The 21,346-nt window shown below is 44.4% G+C and overlaps 1 protein-coding gene across 8 annotated transcripts in view; it reads left to right on the forward strand.

The window, feature by feature from the left end:
* TRAF2 (TNF receptor associated factor 2) overlaps positions 1-21,346 on the forward strand; it is a 1,562,837-nt gene that overhangs the window by 1,102,119 nt on the left and 439,372 nt on the right. For 5 of the 8 annotated variants that reach the window (XM_069609765.1, XM_069609762.1, XM_069609763.1 and 2 more), the window contains one exon: positions 17,427-17,504. The exons of the other annotated variants lie outside the window; for them this stretch is intronic. In XM_069609765.1, the coding sequence (XP_069465866.1) occupies positions 17,427-17,504 (78 nt within the window). The remainder of the gene's footprint in view (positions 1-17,426; positions 17,505-21,346) is intronic. 8 annotated transcript variants of the gene reach the window in all.

Below are 21,346 nucleotides of genomic sequence, written 5' to 3' on the forward strand. Positions count from 1 at the left end.
TGAGATTCATCATAATATGGCCTCTCTGAATGTGAGAAGTTTGAACTCCCCAATGAAGACATTTTGGGTTACAAGGGAGTTCACAAGGTTACAATTGGATATACTGTGCTTGCAGGGAACTCATTTGGTGGGTGGTTCAGAACTGTCTGTGCGGTAGGGGCATAGATAAAGTGTCCTTTGCCTCAGGTAATAAGAAAAAGAATGGGGTTGCTATTATAATTTGAGAAATGAGTAGATTTGTCATGGATAGAAAATTACGTGACAGTGAAAGCAGGTACATCCTTCTTAAGAGACTTTATTAGGGAGCATTGGCTACGATAAGGTCCATATTTTGTCCCAACTATGCCCAGATAACCTTTTTGGAAGAGGTGCCAAATAAACTGTTTATTAAGGGCACCCTTCTCATAGGGGAGATTATAATATGGTGTTTGGCCTTGTAAGGGATAGGAGGTGCTTATAAAATACTCTAATACCACAGGATTGGTTTAGGGAAGCCTCTAGGTTTAGAGAGATTAGCTGGGATTCGGGTTGGTGGACTAATGGGACTCCTGCACAGCCTATGATCCTGGATTTTCCCAGTATTCTGCAGGAAATTACTCTTATTCGCAAATAGACTATATATTAACAGATTGTCATACTCTGTTCAGTACGGGATGTTAAGCTGAGTGTCATCCCCTGGTTGGACCATGATTTAATCTCTGTAATGGTGGGGGGGCTTTAGGGGAAAGTTTGGGGGGAGGTACTTATGTAACGTTTATTTACTTAAGGATAAAAAGGCAGGGTTGGAACTGCTAATGAAAATTAAGGAATACTTTGACAATGGTGATGTTCAGATTTTGTCTTTGTGTGATCGGTTTAAAGCCACAATGCAGGGTTAATTAATACATCTTGAAACTCAAAAGAATGGGAAAGACAGCGGAAGTAGTACAGTTTGAGGGCTAGTATTGAAGCTCTTCAGCCAGGAGGACCTGGTAGGGATTACACTAACACAGGGCTATTACAAGAACCTAAAATATCTAAAGCTGAGCTCCAGGCCCTCTTAATACATAAGAGAGAAGTCAAATTCAAGTTCCTGAAAACAAAGATATGACGATAAGGGTAAAACTGACAATACCATCTTGGCATGTAGACTCAGGGAGCAACTCTAAAATGGTGAGCGCCATACGGAATTTGTCTTCCCAATTGATACCGGATGACGAAGGTACAAGAGATGAATTTAGAACATTTTACAAGATATTGCATGCCTCTGAATATTCTGCGGACGGAAGTCAAATTCACAACTTGCTAGAGGAGCTTGACATTCCTAGGCGGACCACTGAAGCAGCCTCCTATTTGGAATCCCCTATAACTTGGTTATAGCAATCACTGAGAGTATGACATGTGCTAAAGCCCCAGGGGATGATGGGTTTATGGTATATTCTTTTTAAAGATCCTTTGCCCTCTTTTGGGCCCTATAATGACTACATTATTAAATGAGATTTTGACGGGAGGTGCACTACCAAGATCCATGTTCGGTGCCATCATTGTCGTGATTCCAAAGGAAGGTAAGGATGTATCCCACTATTCTTCATATAGGCGTGTTTCCCTGCTGAATACAGATGTGAAAATATTTGCGAGCGTTTTGGGGTATAGATTGGATAAAGTTCTTCTGTCCATGATTCATGGAGACCAGGTGGGGTTTATTAGGGGTAGACAGGGTTCCAATAACAGATGCAAAACTCTTCATTGCATACATCTAGCCCGACAGCGGGAACTTGATGCTTGCTTGGTCTCTGTCGACACAAAGAAGGTGTTTGATAAGGTGAAGTGGCAGTTCATGGGTAAAGTTCTGGTGATATTTGGCCTGGGGAAACATTTTAGAATGTATGATTCCATCTCTGCCAGAGTCATGGTTAACAGTATCCTATCGCACCCTGTCCATTTGACGAAGGGTTCTAGACAGAGCTGTCCCCTGTTTCCTTTGCCTTACACAATGGCTATACAGAACCCCTTGCAGTGGCTACAAGAAGAAATCCCAAAATTAAAGGGATAGAATGTGGTGGAGTTGTCCTCAAACTTTTCCTATTTGCTGATGATATTTTAGGTTATCTTGCAGACTCCTCTCAGAGAGACGATGGATGCTATGACAGCATACAGCAAATGTTCTGGCCTGAAAGTTAATCTTGCAAAGCCATGTATCTTGACATGTGCCTATTATTTTAACATAGCTACTTGACTCTTGTGTAAATTCTGCTTTTAAAAAAGTGATGTGCTTTTAAAAAGTGATTGCTGTACTGCTTCTAATTTACTTGGAACTTTCTTTTGGACACCGTCCACACGGGCAGTCCTCTTTCTATAGCGCTGAGGGCGCGGGCTTAGCCTCCCCGCCCTCCACACGCCAGCATCTATGTGCCATGCATTCCGTCCGCGCAGCGGACAGGCGCACCGGACACACCGTCAGTGCGCCGAAGGCAAGCTTAAGGCAAGCCCGTCTGTGCCCTTCCTTGCACGAAATGTGCAGAATGGGCAGTATGCCGTGGAGGCTCCATCATCACTAGGCTGGGATAAACATAGTGAGCTTCTTTCCTACGCACCCAACACCACCAGATGGCCGCCTAGTTTTGTGACAGTCTTTGCCCTGAAGGAAACTGCTCAATCTAATCTTCTGCAGTGTGCTTTACTTAACACATGGTCCTTAGTCGCTCATGTGATGAATTGCTATGATCTGCTGTCCCTTGAGGGGCTTGATCTCCTCTTTATTACAGAAACTTGGCATAGAGACACATCTGACCCTGCCATTGTCCAATCTCTTCCACAAAACTACGCCCTAATGCATGAGGATCGTGTGGCCCTCCACCCCGGCGGTGCGTGGCCCTGATTCACAAAAACAACTAGTTGAGTTTCCAGCTTCCGAAGCACTCCCTCAAAATGGAATGGATTCTAACTCACATTTCCATATCTCCCACCTTCACTATTACTGTTCTGCTGGTCTATTGGCCCTGTGGGGCAGATACCACATTCTATACGGAATTCCCAGCGTTTGTGCTGGAGTTGCTAGTGAAATACCTTGACCTAATCACTCTGGGGGACTTCAATCTCCCAGTGAATCAGGTCACGGCTAAACCTGTTGCCAATTTTATAGCGTCGATGGCTGATCTAGGCCTACTCCAGGGAGTCAACACCCCTACCCACAATGGTGGCAATATACTAGATTTTATTTGTACCCCCGCCTCCTATGTTGATATCTCCACTCCTATTCCTTTAATTTGGTCAGATCACTTCATGGTATCCTTTTATATTACCCTCAAAACTCTACCAACTGTGGCCGCAAAGCCTGCCATTCTTAAGCGCAGCTGGACCGGTATGTCTAAATTGGAGTTGGTTAGTTTGCTACAAACTCATTGTAGCACAATGGAAAACTGCACTCTGGCTACACTGGAAGCAGCCTACTTAAATACTGCCGACACATTGGCCCCGCTCAAGTTATGTAAACAGCGCAGCAGTCCTCCTGAACCCTGGTTTTCACAGGACCTTAGGGAAAGCAAACTCAGTTGCAGGCAAGCTGAAAGAAAGTGGCATCTCTGCTACTCTCCTAAACTCAAAACTCTCTTTGGAGCACGCTTGCTGCGTATCACACCGATATAGTAAATGCTAAACGAGTCTATTTTGGGCAGACGGTGAAAAGAGCTATTAACAAACCAAAGGCCCTATTTGACCTAGCCCAAACACTGTCCACTCCTAAAATGGGTCAAAATGCTTCTCCCCCCTCTCAGGAGCTATGTGACTCCATCTCCGCCTTTTTTTTTATACTAAGATTACGACCATTCGAGACAACATAAAAATTGAGGCCTCATCAGCCACAAAGGAAATGACTCCTGTTATACTTCCTCCTACTGCAGGCTCTTGGTCCACTTTCCCTCTCTTCTCCAACTGAGATGCTTTTTCTGCTATTTCGAAACTAAAATCAGCCTCTCCTGCAGATGCCATATCTTTGTCTCTTCTACAGGAGACATCTACTGACTTGATTAACTATATTACATCTGCAGTTAACATTTCATTTATGACGGGAGAAATCCCACGTTCTCTCAAGCATGCCCTGGTCATTCCTAAGCTTGAGAAGCCTTCATTGGACCCCGAGCTGCTGGCCAACTATCGTCCTATCTCTCTTCTGCCGTTTCTGATGAAAGTCCTGGAAGCATTGGTATCCCCTCTTCTCTCCACGTTTTTTGAATCTTCTAATTTCCTTGATCCCTTCCAGGCCGGCTTTCGGCCGGGCAGAGGCACCAAGTCTGTTCTAAATTGAGTCAAGGACGAGCTGGTTGATCAAGGCAGTGGCAGAGCAGTTCTGCTATTATATCTTGTCGGCTGCCTTCGACACCGTCGACCATTCCCTCCTTCTCTCCCGGCTTGTTGAGGCAGGGATCTCTGGCCAAGTCCTCAACTGGTTTACAGCCTTCTTAGCTGATCGTTCCCAGTCAATCACTCTTCTTCCTTTTCGCTAGTCTCCAGCCTTTCTTTCCTGTGGAATCCCTCAGGGATCAGCACTCTCTCCCATTGTATTCAACATTTATATAAGATAACTCCTGCTCCTTATTTCGGCCCACGGGTTCCGCTTCTATTCATATGCTGACGATACTCAGATCCTGGTTCATCTTGATCTCAGTAAATCTGAAATGGCTTCCCGATTAAGATGCTGCCTTGAGGAGCTGGGATCATAGATGTCAAGGAACTGACTGAAACTGAATGCCAGTAAAACTGAGGTTTTAGTGGTGGGTAAGTCCACTCCTCAGTTTTTCTGGATGGCTGATTTCTGGCCCACTTCCCTCGGCCCTCTTCCTATACCAGTTTCTTCTGTGCGGAATCCCGGTGTGCGGATCTCTGCCACACTAACCATGGATGAACAGGTCAGTGCAGTATGCAAATCCGGCCACTTCAAACTTCGGATTCTCAGGAAGGTACTTCCTTTCATTGCTGCAGCTAATCAGGCCCCGATGGTTGTCCTTGACTACTGCAATTCACTCTATCTGGCCCAACCTGGCTATCTAATTGGGCGGCTGCAACTACTTCAAAATGCTGCGGCCAGATCCATCTTTCGCCCTCTGTTTGGTGCTCATATAACCCCTCTGTTGAGACAACTGCACTGGCTCCCCATCGTTCATCGGATCACGTTTAAGTCCATGTGCATAGTGCATAGAGCATTCCATGGGGCCCGAGCATAATTTTTGCAAACAAAGTTCTCCCGCTCCCTGTCTACTCGTGCCCTTCGCTCACTAGCCACTCTTCGGATTATGGTGCCTCGCTTTAGGCTAGCCCGTAAAGGAGGACGCGCCTTTTCGGTTGCCGCCGCCAACGCATGGAACAACCTACCTCTGCCCTTACGGCAGATCACTTGACCTTCCTGCAGAAATTAAAGACTCTGCTTTTTTAATAACAGCAACCTTTATCTCACCCCTCACCTCCTCCTTAGTGCCAGGATGCCCTTGGGTCTACGTGCACTCAATAAATGCAGTTAACATAATATAACATTAACAATTGGTGGTTGAGGGTTGAGTTATGGTAGGGTCCGAGTGTTGCATGGTATTACCATGAAAATGTTGCTATGTTTTTTTAAAATTGATATTGTTGAATTTAATCAACTTTTCAATACAAAACTTTACAGTTTAAAATATTCATAATAAGAAAAATACAAAGCAAATCTAGTACAGTTAAAATACATCAAACAAAGAGATATTTCCAATTACACAATTAATCGGATGAAACAGTTAAAAAGAAAAATTAAATTGGTTTACAACTTTCAAAAACAAATGCATAAACAGCTCAACAGGTGAGATTCACTGCATGAAGTAAATTAACAGTTGCAATTTGTAGAGAAACATTTGTTGTACGCAGCAATGTGGACCACCTCTCAACTGGGTCCAAAATTCTCAAATGATTGCAGTGACCAGAAAAATATTTCAATCGTTCATGAATTAAGGCTGCCATAGGGACACAATGTGTTCTAAAGTTTCAAGCACCTTGGTATCTAAGCAGAATCGACAAAAGGATGACTTCAGCTCGATGCACTTACGTTTGCACAAGAGTTCTCGAGTGTGCCACAAGTTGAAGCGCAGCCTGATGATTCCTGAGCGTGTCTTTTTACAAGGTAACCTGAGGAGGTACGGTTCCATGGATCCCAGGCTTTTGTGTCTAAATTTTTCAGGAATGGCAGTTTTATATTGAAGACATCGAGATCTGGTCTTAATCCAATCACAACGGTAGATAAGATTTTTCGCTTTGTCAGGATTGTTAATAAGCGTGTTAAGAGTGACGTCCGCTTGTACTAAGATGGTATAGACAGCACGTAACCAATGTTTGACAAAGTGATGTTCCTATTTGAAAATGTAATCAGACAGGAATTGTAAGAGATTGATCTCCTTGGTTGACATTAAACATTTACGGAGGAGGGTACTGGCTTTGCACTGGTACTGTGCGTATAGGGACGTTAGGCCTAGTTCAAAGCGCACCCAAACCACTGGAATGCGTTGGAGAAGTTGAAGAATCGCTTTCCAGAATTTGCTTTCAATTTTATCTAGCACCGCAGGGGACCATGGTGGTTGTGATTCCAGGCCATATAGTATGCAAGGGGTAGCTTTTTGTTTCCAATATATCAGCGCTGCTTTCATTGTAAAGGTACCAAAACGATGCATTATAATTTTGGTTTGTGAAATGGCTGTGTCTAACTTGTGCTGTACTGCATCTAAGTGGCTGGCGACTGAGCCGCTAATATCAAACACCATTCCCAAATAGATGTAATTTGGAACTACTACCAAATTGATATGGTTAATGGTCCATTGGAATTTATGATAAGCCGAATTGGAAGGTCTGTACACAACAATCTGTGTTTTTGAAGTGTTGACCCACAATTCATTTTGTATTATGTAGTTGTTGAACGCATCAAGTAGACTTTGAAATCCACTGAGAGTTTTTGAGATTAATACCAAATCATCGGCATACATAAGAGTCTGATTGTTGATTTTAGGTGAGTCAGATGGTATCGGCTGAAAGACCTGCCGGACCGCATGCATAAAATAGTTGAAAATTGCGGACGCCAAAAGGCAACCCTGCTTTAAACCACGGGTAGTTGCATTGCCATAGAGAGTAATCCTCCTAGAGTTAGCCTGATGCGAATTGAAGTTTTGCAATGTTGCGAGTAAATAATTTGTTTTAATGTGGTAGGACATTTGTCTCTAGCAAGTTTAGCAAAAAGTAGGGGCCGAGAAATGGCGTCAAATGCTGTGTGCAGATCTACGAAGGCAAAATAGATTGCTTGTTTAGCTGCTTGCGCTTGAAACTTAACTGCGTTGAGGCAGAGCATGTTAATATTTTGTGCCCATGCCTGCTAGAAACCCTGTCTGAAAAGGGTTTAGTTTAGTTTAGTTAGTTTAGTTTATTTATTTGTAAGGCGCAACAAGCCCTGGAGCATCAGAATATGCTCAACTTTGTTACAGGTACATCTACATAATCATAGTACATTCTACAATAAATACAATATGTACAGGTACATGTGCATGGTCATAGTACAGTATACAATAAGCAAGAATGAGCAGGGCTGGAGCTAGGTCCAGACAAGAGGTGATAAGGGTACAGGAATACTTAACAATGTGGAGGTAATATACAGTGGAATAAGTACAGTAATATACAATGGTGTAAAATACAGACCGAGGTACCAGAGCTGGTCTCTAGTATGGGTGGTTTTGGTCCAAAGAATGAAATCTCGGAGCATGAGTTTGAAAAAAAGTTTCTCAGGTGCATCCAGTAATGCAATCGGCCTATAATTGCAGGGAAGGGTGCAGTCACCCTTCTTATGGATAGGAACTATAATGGAGGTTTTCCAGGAATAGGGAATGGTGCAAGAAGCCATGATCTGTTGGAAAATATTATTCAAGATTATTGCCCACATAGAGGGATTAGATTTAAACATAAAATTACTGAGGCCATCAGGTCCCATGGCTCGCGATGAGCTAATGTGCTTGATATAACCCTCAAGAATAGACGGAGAACATTCAAGAAACCAGGTTTGAGGACCTTAAGGTCGATAGGCAAGATTAGAGAAGGTCGGATCCGCATATAGAGTTGTATAATGCTGGTTCCACTGTGCCTCTGTCACATTAAGAACTTGCATAGCAGCTTGGGTCTGGTGGGCACACTGATTAAATATTGCCCAAGTTTCAGTAGTGTTTTTATTTGCTATTAGTTTGAGCATGTGTTCGCCATCTCGCTGGATAATGTGAGCTTTATGTTGTTGCATCCAGTTGCGATATCTGCATTTAGCAGATTTTAGATGTTGGTTGCGACTTGGCTCATTTAGTTTGCAAATAAGTCTTCTTTCACCCTGGTACTCAGTCTTTCTGGCTTTGACTAGTGGATTGAAGGAATGTTTGAGAGGACTCATGATGAGTCACATTTTTCACTGGTTTCTTGAATGTGCTAGAATATTGGTATACTGGGTAGGGTGATGAGACTGATTATTGTAGATAACTAGTTGTGACAAGGTAGAGAGGTTGCTATCGGACCAACGAAAGCGAGATTTGGCATTATTAACAATCGAATTTTGTAAGAAAAAAGAGTTGTTGAGTGGTGCACAGTTCCAGATTAATGTTAGCAAAAGCAAGTGATGGTCGCTATGCGTCTGAGGAATAACTTGAAACATGTGTATCTGTCCATTGAAATTAGAGTGTATATACATGTAATCAATAGTGGTGCTTGTGTTCTCTCGGTGCCATGTTGGGTGAGCTGGAATATCACTCCGAATCGAGCCTTTAGTCATGTGAAAGTTACGTTCCAACATAAATGCTGACCACCGCTTGACCTTTGCAATTGTTCTTTTCCCTTTGGGGTGCAGACAGTCTAAATTAAGATCTCCCACAATAATTGTATCTGTGATTCCCGGGGTTACGAGTATCAAGTCAAGGATACTGGTTAGGCCTGCATAGAAAGCAGAGTCAGTTAACCCAAGAGGATTGCAGTAAATATTGATCAAGGCAATGGTGTGAGATGGACATGAAATTTTCACAAGCTGTATAAAAGCAGAAACTGTAGTCCATGGCTGAACAGCGAAACCCCTTGCCATATTCACCCCTACCAAAAGGCCCGAAGACAGACGACATTGAGGCCCGCAATAGCTGGAAGTGGTGCAATCTCATAGTTGTTCCAAGCAGGTGGGTGCAAGAGCCAAGTTTCTTGCAAAGCTATGATGTCATACTCTGCCTGGAAACTAGCAATGGACGCCTGTAGATGTGAATGGCCTCGTGTGTTCCAAATAGCGATAGTGAGATGGCATTCAGTAGGTGTTAGTGATGGTTATGACATGTAAGGCTGTTTGCGGTAAGCATGTTTCAGTGTTGGTTCATTCAAGTAGGTGTTGGATAGCAGTTGTTTTGCATCATTTCCCACCGGTGTGCACGCAGGGTCTTGCGCTAGTAAAAAGCCCATGTTGAACAATTGCATTTTGGCTTTCCAAACTGTGTTTAGTACAATGCCCGAAGGAATCGATAGGCGCACAATCGAGCAAGTGGACTCAGAAATGAATTTGATTTGTTCGATATCACTCGAGCAAATATCTTCGAGTTCCACGAGCTCTGAGGAGATGTTTAACACACTCTGTCTGTTAAGATCATAGGTGTCAAAACTACCTCCTTGGCATTTCAGAATTAGGGAGTGACAATTCCGTGTGTCTGAAGAAAGTGGCCTATTGGGCATAGGATGGACAGCTTGTAGCTTGATATTAGTGAACAAGGCCGCATCAGATGATGTCTGGGAAAAAGTTACCGTGGGTCGTGGAGCTTGGGATTGCGTCATGCTGGAAGGGCAAGAAGTGAGACGTAGGGCATCTGCGTCTGTATGGGCAATGTTAGGGAGTAGCCATTGACGCAGATTGGGATTCAATTCTTGGGGCTTTTGGATTGGCGTGGGAGCAGAGGGCTGAATTCAAGAAGCTAAATAAGAGTCGACTGCATTGCGTATTTGATTCATTGCGATGGCGTCGGCCTCCTTTTCGCTCACAGAGTTGATGGGAGGTGTAATTTGTGTTTGTACAGCTTGGCCCAAAGAAAAATGAACAGGAACAAAAGGTTGTTGAGTGTTCACTTGATCAAGCTCTCGAATGATGGCATCCAATGGGGGGTAAGAGCTGGTTGCAGACGGAGTAGACAGATCAGTCATCACAGAATTTTGAGGTCTAGAGACTAAATCTGAAGAAACCTGCTTTAATGGTAAGGTAATAGGATTCAGAAGTACTGGTAATATTTGCACAGATGGAACGGGCACTTGTGAATTATGCTGCTATTTTGTAACTCGGTGTTAGGGTTCAGAGAGCTTAACACACTTGAAAATCATATGATTCTCTGATGAAGTAAGAAGCCAAGAATAAACATGCACTTTGACCTTACTCAAAGAACACAGTGTCTTTGGTTTCCCTGCATTTTAAAATAATTTAAAAGCTGCCCTGCTTGGCGTTTTTTTTTTCTTTCTTTTTTTAATATGAGTGACTAGCAGGTGTACTTGTGCTTTGGACAGTAATTCCCAATTCAGTCCCAGTTTGAAGTTCATTCAATGAACAAATATAGATGATGATTTTGCATGGTTGTTTGGGTTACCCGAATAAAACAATCGATTCGAGCTACTTTGAGTTGGAGTGTTGAGATTGCACAGCAACATTATTGGTGTCCCGATCTACAGCCGAGGCAGCAGAAACCTCAACATAAGTGCTGTACATGTAGGGCTGAAGCGTGTAAGCTTGAAATGCTGTACCCGTATGTGTACGGCTGAAACATGTAAGCTTCGTACTGCTGAGAGGGCGTACATTCATCAACTTCTGTGGGAAGTGAAGTTCCTGTAATTATCTTGAGAGATTTGTCACAATGTGACAGACAACATATTTGCAGACACTATTGAAGAGACATGCAATGTTTCCTGTCACCCGCATTACTAGAAAATCACTGTTTTGTGTAACCCACATGACTTCAAAAGTGAGTGCTGCTAATGTCAGCTAGAATGCTGATACTGTGGCCTGTTTAGGAACAATGAACTGCTGAAGTTTACGTAGACCTATGGCAATGCTATGACGCAAAGAGCCATATGGCAGGGATAAGCATTGCAGACCACTTAAAAATAAAATTATGAAATTTGAAAAATGTATATTGTATACTTTTTAAATTTTCTACACCATGGATGGAACCTACCCACATGCCTAATTTCATGTTTGTAGCATGTTGGGAAGTGTGAGACCGGCATGGTGTCAAGAGCGACACAGACTGAAAGGTAGCAGTTTCAAAACATGTATTTAATAAAGTTCCGGACTTGGTGTAATACCTAACTGGCCCCAACTCTAAAGGGGATTGTTCCCTCAACTGATGTTTCTGAGGGCCGTCAGTGTCTGAAAGTCCAAAACTAAAATCCGTCAGTGTCTATACCTATGCTTGCCCTCACTCTTTGACAAACTGTGATAAGAAGTCTTCCTGAAAAAAATATAGTGTTTACAAAAAAAAGAAAGTCAAACCACGGCTGACTTCAGGTAGTCTTACCAATAGGTGTAGTTCTGCCAGTTCAAAACAGTTCAACTCAGAAGGGTTGCCCATGGAACCTTCCACCTAGGGCTCTTGCAGTAAGCCAATAGAGTTTACAATGTCTGTGGGTCTCTTGGGGTTCTATTCCCCAAGCTTCGATCTGTCCAGTTCCAAACAAAGAAAGTCACAGTTCATGTTGGGCCTCTCAGGGTTCCCTTCCCACAGTGTAGGCCTCTCTCCACAAAGTTCTATAATGTCTTTAATAGGCCTTTTAGGGTTCCCGTCCCCGAGCCTAGGCAGCTCTTTACGCAGTGCAATACAAAATAAAATGTAACACAATTCTTGTTGGGCTTCTCAGCGTTCCCTTCCCCAAGCTTAGGCCCCTCTAGTTTCAAACACAAGTTCAGCTTGTCAGGGTGTACCTTTCTCTTATATACAGTTCCTTTCACATACAATCCTTTCATGGTGTAGAATCAGACTTTTGAAAACGCCTGACTCTTTGCTCCTCCTAAGCGCAACCACTCTAATCTTTCACCCCTCTCTTTATGTCTTGTACTTGTTTTCCTTTTAACCTTTTATCTTCAGGTGCTTCCTGCACCCCTTTTTATCTCTGTGTGTTTCTTCCACTTTGTCGTGCACACTTGCACCTTCTTTTGCTTTACTTTCTCTGAGCTGTGCCCCTTGCACACTTCCTTCTTTTTATCGTGCACACTTGCACCTTTCCATTTCCTTATCATGCCTCTTGCACACTTTGTTCACTCTTTTGTGCAATTGTTTCCTCCTTTCGGGTCTTTTCTTACTTCTATATCTCTTTAAATGTCTTTACCGGTACGACTTTGCTTTATTTCTGCGCTGTTAGCACGCTTTCTCCTTCTTCCCACTTGACTTGTTCCTTCATTCTTACTTTCTGTCCTTTTATGCTTTCACTCTAGATTTCCGCTCCATGCCGCTTTACAAAATATTGTCTCTCTTCCTTTCTGTTCCAGCCAACCGCACGCTCCCGACTTACTCTCACTTGTTAGAAACTCACCGGGCAGCGAAGCGCTGGCAAGCAGTCTTTCCTGGATGCATTGGGTCGAGGTCAGGGTCTCACCGCCTACCCCTGAGGCACCCTTGGGACCAGCACACGTCCCAAGGGAATGGGCATTTCCCTGAACACCGCCAGCAGGATGCAGGCTGCCTCAGTCCTGCTCCCTGGAGACACGACTCCCTAGCCACTTTGCAGCCCCTCACGAACATTGGACCAGCGTCTCAGCACGCTGGTCTCCTTCGGATCCTCCAGGCTTCTCTTCCTGCACCTCTCTGCTCCTTGGCTCCTCTGGTCCAGTCAGCATCCCTAGCTCGCTCTATGCTTCTGGCAGAAAAACTCTTTGGAGTAAAGTGCCTGACGTTGTCTGACTCTATTAGTGGGACAATTCAAAGGTGTTAGATGGTAAGCCTCACTTTGTATCCCTATGTTGTTTCTATGGATAATGCTCATTGCTCCCGATCGTCTCTTCCTCGTTCCAGTACTTATTGGAAATGGGGAGTGGGCTACAAAACCCAATGAGGGTTTTGGTCTTTCACTGACATTGTTATAAGACGATTGGCAAAAGAGAGAGAGGAATCTCCTGGTCCTGTTTTTATATAATACATGTGATTCTCTTTGTGTCAGATTACTCTCTAACCCAGACACCCTGACAGTAGGGTACTGGTCTTCATAGCACTTTGTATGGTCTAAACTAGGAGCAGATAAATAGTTGTTGGGACAGACGTTATATCTTTGTCTTATCTTGTCCTCCCCCTTTCGACATATTTGCCTCTCTTTGCTTACGGACCATGAAACCTGCATATCCCACCAAGGCTTCTGGGACTTCTTCTACTTCCCCTACCATCTCGTGGGGATACCACATCTCATCCCTTATCATTGTCCTCCCAATCCCCTCCACTCAGGTGATTCTCCCTCGCTTGTACACCCCCAGGGTCGGGATACATAAGCGGATCCCCGAGGAATAAGCGTGAGTATGTCATAAGGTTTCTCACGGAAGTATGCTGAACATTTCGAACATACACACACACACACCCACCCATATCCGCAGATGGCAGGGGTAAGCAATGCAGACTGCTTAAAAGAAACTAAAAAAACTAAAAATGTATATTTTATACTACACCATGAAACCTACCCACATGCCAGCTTTCAGTTCAGGTTTGTAGCATGTTGGGAAGTATGCTGAACATTTTGAACAGGCACACATATATTCACAAATTTCCCATATATATATATATATTAATTACACGGCCCGCAGTAGCGGCCGGGTAGTTATGGTTAAGTTGCTAAACCCATAGGAAGAGCACTTTTTAGGCAGCTTATAACTTCGCACCCCCTAAACGAATCCTCAAGTTTGGTGAGGTTCCGTCAAGAGGGGGAAAAGTTATAGGCGGGGTCCCAAAATTCCTCTTTTTTTCCATAGAATGAATGGAGAAAAACTTGTCTCACGTCTACAGCCCATATAATAAGAACACAAGTCATGTTAGCGGAATAAGAAAACAAATTATAAGGGGAACCGACAGAGGATCAGGGAAAAAGGGGGCCCACAAATTCGGAATCACAGCTCAAACCAAACAAGAAAACTATTGGAAAATATGGTTATTTTATTTTAGATTTCATTGTTTGTTTAAAATACACATATTAAACCTTATTACAAGCTCATATCTAATATAAGCATATTGTTTATAAAGATAAAGTGCATAATCAAATAAAGTGCTTGTATAAAAACAGGACTTTCAATTCAGCCGATACTGACATAATGCTACCGAGCTATCTGGACATCAAACTGGATGAAGGGGATAACCCGAGTGATGGTCAGAGGCTGCCGATGCATTACATACTTGAAAAATCACAAATACATAATCAGTACAATGATGATTTCCTGTAGAACTGAAAGGGGGTGCTGTGCGCCAACTACTAAACTCTCATAACCCAATTTTTTACACTAGGTTAGCCCAAACCGCTCTAGGAATTTTCACCAAATTTGCGGCAGGAGCGGCGGCTTGGTCCCGAAAGCGTGCTTTTGTAAATTTGGTGGACATCCGTCCTGTAGTTTTTTTTAAAATGACAAAAAAGTTGATCCAAAACAATTAGTGATATCTGGGTCCGGTCTGTGGACTCACTTCCCTGTTCGGGCCGCCCACTGATTGGATGGTGAAAAGCGTGAAGTGGTCTGATTTTTGGAAACGCCTGCCATCTTGGATTCGCGGACAGCAGCCAGTGTCCGTGGACATCGCGGTAAAACATATTAAAAAACATATTAAAAATCACAACATTGCACTTGCCAGATTTATCAAATAATCTCTGGGGAGGTGAGGGGTGACGAGGATGGGATGGGATATGGCCGCATATCTGGAAATGTCCTGAAAGATGAACAATGGTGTACCAGCATACAAAATGATTTATCTAATAAAATTGCTACTCTACAGACCAAAATAGCAACTAAAAAGGCCTCTCTGTGCTCAACTGAGACACACCCCACCCTACCCATTGCTAATCATATCATGAATACACCTTTTAGCTTCACCAACATCTCCACGTTGCAAACTGAAAAGGTTTTACTCTCCTTGAAGCCCTCGAACTGCCAGGGCGACAGTTGTCCAGTACAAATAATTGAGGACGCAGCTAGATATTTAACACCCTTCATCTCTAAGCTCATTAATGCTTCCTTTAATTCAAACACTGTACCGTCCAGCCTCAAAGAATCATGGGTACTACCACTTCTGAAGAAACAGTCTCTAGACCCGGCCATCCCAGCTAATTATAGACCCATTACATCCGTTCCCTTTCTCCTCAAAATTATTGACAGAGTAGCCTAGCTCCAAATCCAAACCTACTTGGAGGCCAACCACCTATTAGGATCACGCCAATCAGGTTTCAGACCACAGCATGGGACTGAAACGGCATTAATTGACCTAAAGACACAAATCGACGAGTTGAAGGATAAAGGTAAAACAGCTATGCTACTCCTCCTTGACCTTTTGGCAGCCTTTGACCTGGTGGATCATGCAGTGTTATGCGAACACCTAGCATCAGCTGCACATTTCTCGAGTGGTGCTATAGCCTGCGTTCAGTCCTTCCTAGCCAACCGTACTATGAGTGTTCTCCCCCCTCAGCATACCCAATCCAAATTACCTGTGGTGTTCCACAAGGTTCATGTGTCTCATCGACAATGTATACAATTTTTACCAAGCCACTCTTCCACAAACTTGATATACTGGGTGTCACATACACCAATGCTGACGACACTCAGATCCTTATACTTTCGGGCAACTTCGTCGAGGACACGGCTCTGGTAAATAGGATGTACCTCCTCATTCAGGCATGGATGGCCTCTCGCGGCCTCTGCTTGAATGACGATAAAACCAAGATCTTGATTCTGGGCTCTGACTCCAATCTAAAAAAATTAAGTCCCAGTTACGCTGCATTCACTATCGATGGCAACGTAATCAAAGTAGTAAATCAGGTAAAAACACTCGGATTTTACCTTGATTCTCCATTATCTCTAAAAAAACAAGTTGGCTCCATGGCCTCATCTACCGCTTATACCTGTAAACTAATCAGGGCCTGCAGACCCTTTTTATCCATACCTAGTTGCATTACGCTTGCTAATGCATTAATAATGTCCAAACTCGATTACTGTAATGCCTTATATGCAGGTGCCAACAAAAATATCCTCAACAAAATGCAAATATTACGAAATAATGCTCTGAGAGCAGCCTTGAACGTACCACACAGAGAGCACATCTCTAATCTTATAAGAGACCAGCATTGGCTCAAAATTAGTGACAAGATACAGCTCAGAGTGGCATCCCTCACCTCAACAATGCCGCTCCTCCCTACCTGTCGGCCATACTAACTAAAAAAAAACAACTTACCACACAAGATCGTCTAACCACCTTTGCCTAGAAGTTCCTAGATTTAGACTCTCCAAAGCTGGGGGAACCAGTTTCCCTGTCAAAGCTGCTCTCTCCTGGAATGCACTCCCTGCGTCCATTAGAGTGGAACAGCCATACCCTATCTTTAGACGTAAACTGTTAAACTGGCTGTGATCTAATGGCACTTAAAAATACTTATCCACCTGTGATTCTTAACTTTGTACATAGCTGCATGATTATTTGGGTACACGCTATTGTCCCCATCAAGTACTGACCTAGTATTGTGTATCCCTTACCTAAATTGTTTGAATTGAAAATGTTTTTTTAATGATTTATGCTATGACCTGTATGCTGTAACTAAGTCTAAAGTATTCTTGTAACTGTTGCGCATTACCAAATAAATAAACAAACAAACTAACAAGAAGCAAAAAAAACTGGTGTTTTTCGCTGAAAAAGTCAGGGATCGGTCCAGATGTTTGCGAACAGTCCTGTGTAGTTCACGGACACCTCTGCATTACAGGGTTGGTGAAAAGCAGTTCTTGGATGGATTATAACTTTGGTGCCACTTAATGAAACAGCATGAAATTACATTCTCGACCTGATTCCGAATGAGTTTGCAAAGTTTGGTGGGATTCTGTCAAGAGGGGGCAAAAGTAGAGTGGGGTCCCAAAATAATGTAAAGGCTTATAAATGAGGTGCCATTTGACGAATCTACACATAGTTTTTCAAAAAGATTATAGATCTAGATATAAATGTTATTATAAAGGCTGAATGGATTTTGTCAAGTGGGGGCTAGGTTGTATGACTATTGTATGTGCATACATTTGACACTTTTGAAAAAATAAAACATGGGTGGATTTCCAGCAAACTTGTGTTAGGAGCATTGGCAAGGACCTGAAAGCATGGTTTTGCAAATGTGCCCGTGTTTTATTTTTTGACAAGTGTCATAATGTAGGCACAAAAAAATAGTGATATCTATTCCTCTTTCCATCTTTGCAGTGCGTGGTCCAGCGTTTATATCCTTGCCTGCAGCCTCACTCTAGAGGTGCTTCATCCGGCGCCCATCTGCTCACAAAGGTACTTGTGACTTTGTTCTCCATGAATCTGCAACTGAAACAGCTGCTTTCATTTTAAATTTGAAAGAAAAAAAAAACAAAAATCCCAACAACAAAAAAAGTCAGTCATTTTTTTCCAAAAGATGCTAAATGTTTCTGCCATCAGTATAATCAGCACGGAATCCGCTAATTAGCTTTAATATGATGCAGTAGCATGGTTTTAGCTGCATTCAGATATTGTTTGTGGGCATTTTGCTGCAATCCTTTGGTGCCTTTGAAGATGGCCGACAGCATCGTGTGAGACGTATGGCCATTTGCAGTGCCTTCATTGTGCTTCCTATTGGCCAGCTGGTCACAGAAAACCACCATCACGTAACCGGCAGGCTTCAGCCGGAACCCTTCTCAAAGGCCTACTTCTAAGGCTCCTGTTAGCTTCCCTGTCTGCTTTCTCAGGCTGCAAGAGATCTCTGCAATAGCCACACCCTCACTGAAGCTGCTACCCCTGGACTATCGGACTGCCATGACTCACCATATTCTTTTTGGGTTAGTTCCCTCCTGGATTTACCTGTAGTTCCTTCTCAGAGGGTACTCTGAACTCTCACTGTTATGTACACATTTGAAACTATATATGCTCACCGCTCCCATCTGACCGCTACCCTGAATTCCTTCATTACTGGTCTCCCATTTAACGTGTAAATCAAACTTAGCTGTATTTGTGCATTTAGGTGAAAGTCAAACTTAAGTGTATTTGTGCATTCTAACTTTGGGATTGTAACCTGCTAGCCCAGTGACTGCTCATTACTGCTTTACTTGCATACTCCTACCTCTGCATCCTCCCTTTATCACTCATGGCACTTTCTGTTTCTCCCATCTATTCCAACTGCTTCTCTATCAACTATCCTTACCTTCTCACTAAGTCTGGAAAAAAGAAATTTAAAAAGGTTATCTTGGCCTCCAACCCTGGTCTCCCTATCGCTGATACCTATACCAGCGCCTCTTCCAGACAGACCCTCACTGACATCCTCTTTATTGTTTCTTCGCCAGATCTATGGACTCCCCATATGATCTCTGTGCTTTGTCCTGTCTCTCTCCTCCTCTCCCATTAATGGTAGCACTCGCTGGGATGTCCTCATGGCTTCTTACGACTCCTCCAGAGTCATCCTTAATGTCTACCTAAATGGCACTGTCATGGTCCAAGGTCCTCAGGCCAATCTCCTCCTCTTCGATAGGCGTTTCCCTCGCCTCATCAACTTCCTCTCATCTCAAGCTGTTCCCTCCTCTCACTCCTTGGCTACCTTGACCACTTCTTCCTCCTCCTCTGCCACTCTTCAGGCTACCTCCACAACGCCGCAGGGCGTACCTCTGTTTTGTACCCCTCCCCGGAAGATCTTTAAGACCGGCAACCTTCTTCATCTTTCCACTCTCATCTCTCGCTCTGCTGTCAAACACTCCTCTGACATCTCCTTGAAGAACTGGACCTTGATGTCCTTGGTCTTACAGAGACATGGTTCACGGCCAGCTCTGTCACAAGCTTTGACACTCTACTCCCTGATGGCTACAAGATCCTCTCTGCACCCAGATCATCTCGACCTGGAGGGGGCGTAGCCCTGATCTTTCCTGGATGGATTCCTGCCACTATCATTCCCACTCCGCTTTACTCCTCTTTTGAAAGCCTTGTCTGCAGGCTCTCAATCTCTCCAAGCCACTCTTACTGTTGCTACTCTCTACCGGCACCCGGTAATATCAATTAATTTGTCTCTCAGTGGGCTGACCTTTGCTCCTCCCTCCTGGCCTCAACCACTCAACTCCTCCTCCTTGGTGACCTCAACATCTACCTCGATTCTCCGTGTCCCTCATCACTGCTCTTTCGCAACCTCTGTGATTCCCTCTCCCTCTCTATCCTCCGCTCCGTCCCGACACACCCTGCAGGTCACACAATTGATGTCTTGATCTCCCCTGGCCTCCCCCTCTCTATCCCTCTGACTACTCCTCTCTCCTGTAGTGACCACTGCCTTCTCATGCCATCTCGCACTCTCTTCCCCCCAAGCCAACCCCACCCCAACACTGCCACTTACTTTCTCGGATATCCGACCTATGAAGCGTGTGTCTGCTGAGGCTTTCGCTGCCACCTTCTCTCCTCCTCCTCCTCCTCCTCCTCCTCCTTTGGCTGACTCACATCCCGACACAGCCCTGTCCCTTCTCTACTCTTCTATCTCTGACACTCTTGATGCTCTTGCCCCTGTCATGAGGATCCGCTTGAAGTCCAAAGCCAAGTGCATTTCCTGGTATGACTCTGACCTAGCTACACTCAAACGTAAGTGTAGGGCGGCTGAGAGGAAATGGAGGGCTTCCTGCTCATCCTCTGACAAACTGGCCTGTCGTCTGCTCCAAAGGCAATACCGACTCTGTCCGCACTAAGAAGAGAGCCCACATTCAAGCCTGTGTCTCTGCGGCATCTGACAACTCTGCAGAACTCTTTAAGATCTGCAAGGAGCTTGCCAACCTTGCAGCAGTCTCCACCCCTCCTCTTGCCTCCCAGGCTCTCTGCAATGCCCTTGCCTCGCACTTTATCTCAAAAATCCAGGACATCCTGTCCACCCTCTCCTCCCGTGTGTCATGATGCCTACCTCCAAGGAGCCAGGTCCGACCCAGCAACCCCAGAGGCAGGCATCATTTCCCCCAGGGGAGTGCCAGCGGGCCCAAGCTGGGGCCCTTTGGACGCAGTCCTGGCGCATTAGGCGCCAGGCTCATGTTGGACCTCTGTCCTGGCGCATTAGGGGCCAGGCTCATAAAGCTAGACATGTGTTCAAGTGTTTTAATGTGCACTTACCTGATGCAGACCATGCTGCCACATCCAGGCCCTCTTGAGGCCTGAATAGGAACTACTTTACCTGTGGGACTACTTTCCACCCGGGTGTGGTCGGGGAAGGATACATACCTGATCGGAGGAAGGATACACACTTGGAACTTCTTCCAAAGCTATTTAAACCACACCCGATCAGCAACTCACGCTTCGCGTTGTTCTGCTCCTCGCAGCTGGACGCTCACCGTGTCAGCTCCTGCATCTGGACTTCAGCCACGCCTGTCAGCATCCTGGGTCACCTGCAAAGGGAGACAAGAGACCTACCAGCCAATCTGCACCACGGAGACATCACCGACGATCCTGAAAGGGAAGACATCATTTTTAAGAGCATTTCGTTACGATCGCTGCAGCGCTGCATTTCACTCACCTTTCCTGGGTTCCTCCATCTTCAGCAGCGATCATCCGGCTACACAGCCACTTCCCAGAGCCTAGAGAGAAAGACGAGAATAAGAGGTGAGAGAAGGAAGGGAATAGGAAAAGCCCAGTTTCCTTCTAAGACTTACCTGTTGGGTCATTCCCATTTCATTTCGGGTCTTGCTGCTTCCAAGCAGGACCCCGGCCCCTATGCGGAAAAAAGACAAAGACATTAGATGAGCGAATGCAAAAACATCACCTGAGCGCTCACCTGACTTACCAGATCTTTACTGGAACTGCACGTTTCACTTCGGGTCGGCGCCATATTTCTGGCATTCCGAACCCCCGGCCCCTATGGGGAAAAGACATCAACATCAGCGCTTTGTTGCAAGAAGTCTCCAAAGGAATCTTCATTCATCACCTGAAAAAAGACAATGAACATTATTATTTAAAGCTTGAACTTTTGAACTGGCAACAGAACTTTTACAGCGCCTTACCAGTATAATCAAGCTTACCTGAACTCCCATCCAACCTCAATCCAGTGAAGTAACTGGGTTCAACGCGCCCCTGCGTCAGAAGCAGGATGGAGAGCTCGTCCTTTCAGACCCTAAGGTGAGACTTCACGGGGAATCGTGGAAGGGTATCGT

Source organism: Ambystoma mexicanum, chromosome 8 (assembly GCF_040938575.1).
Source record: "Ambystoma mexicanum isolate Mex_15411 chromosome 8, UKY_AmexF1_1, whole genome shotgun sequence".
Lineage (NCBI taxonomy): Eukaryota > Metazoa > Chordata > Amphibia > Caudata > Ambystomatidae > Ambystoma > Ambystoma mexicanum.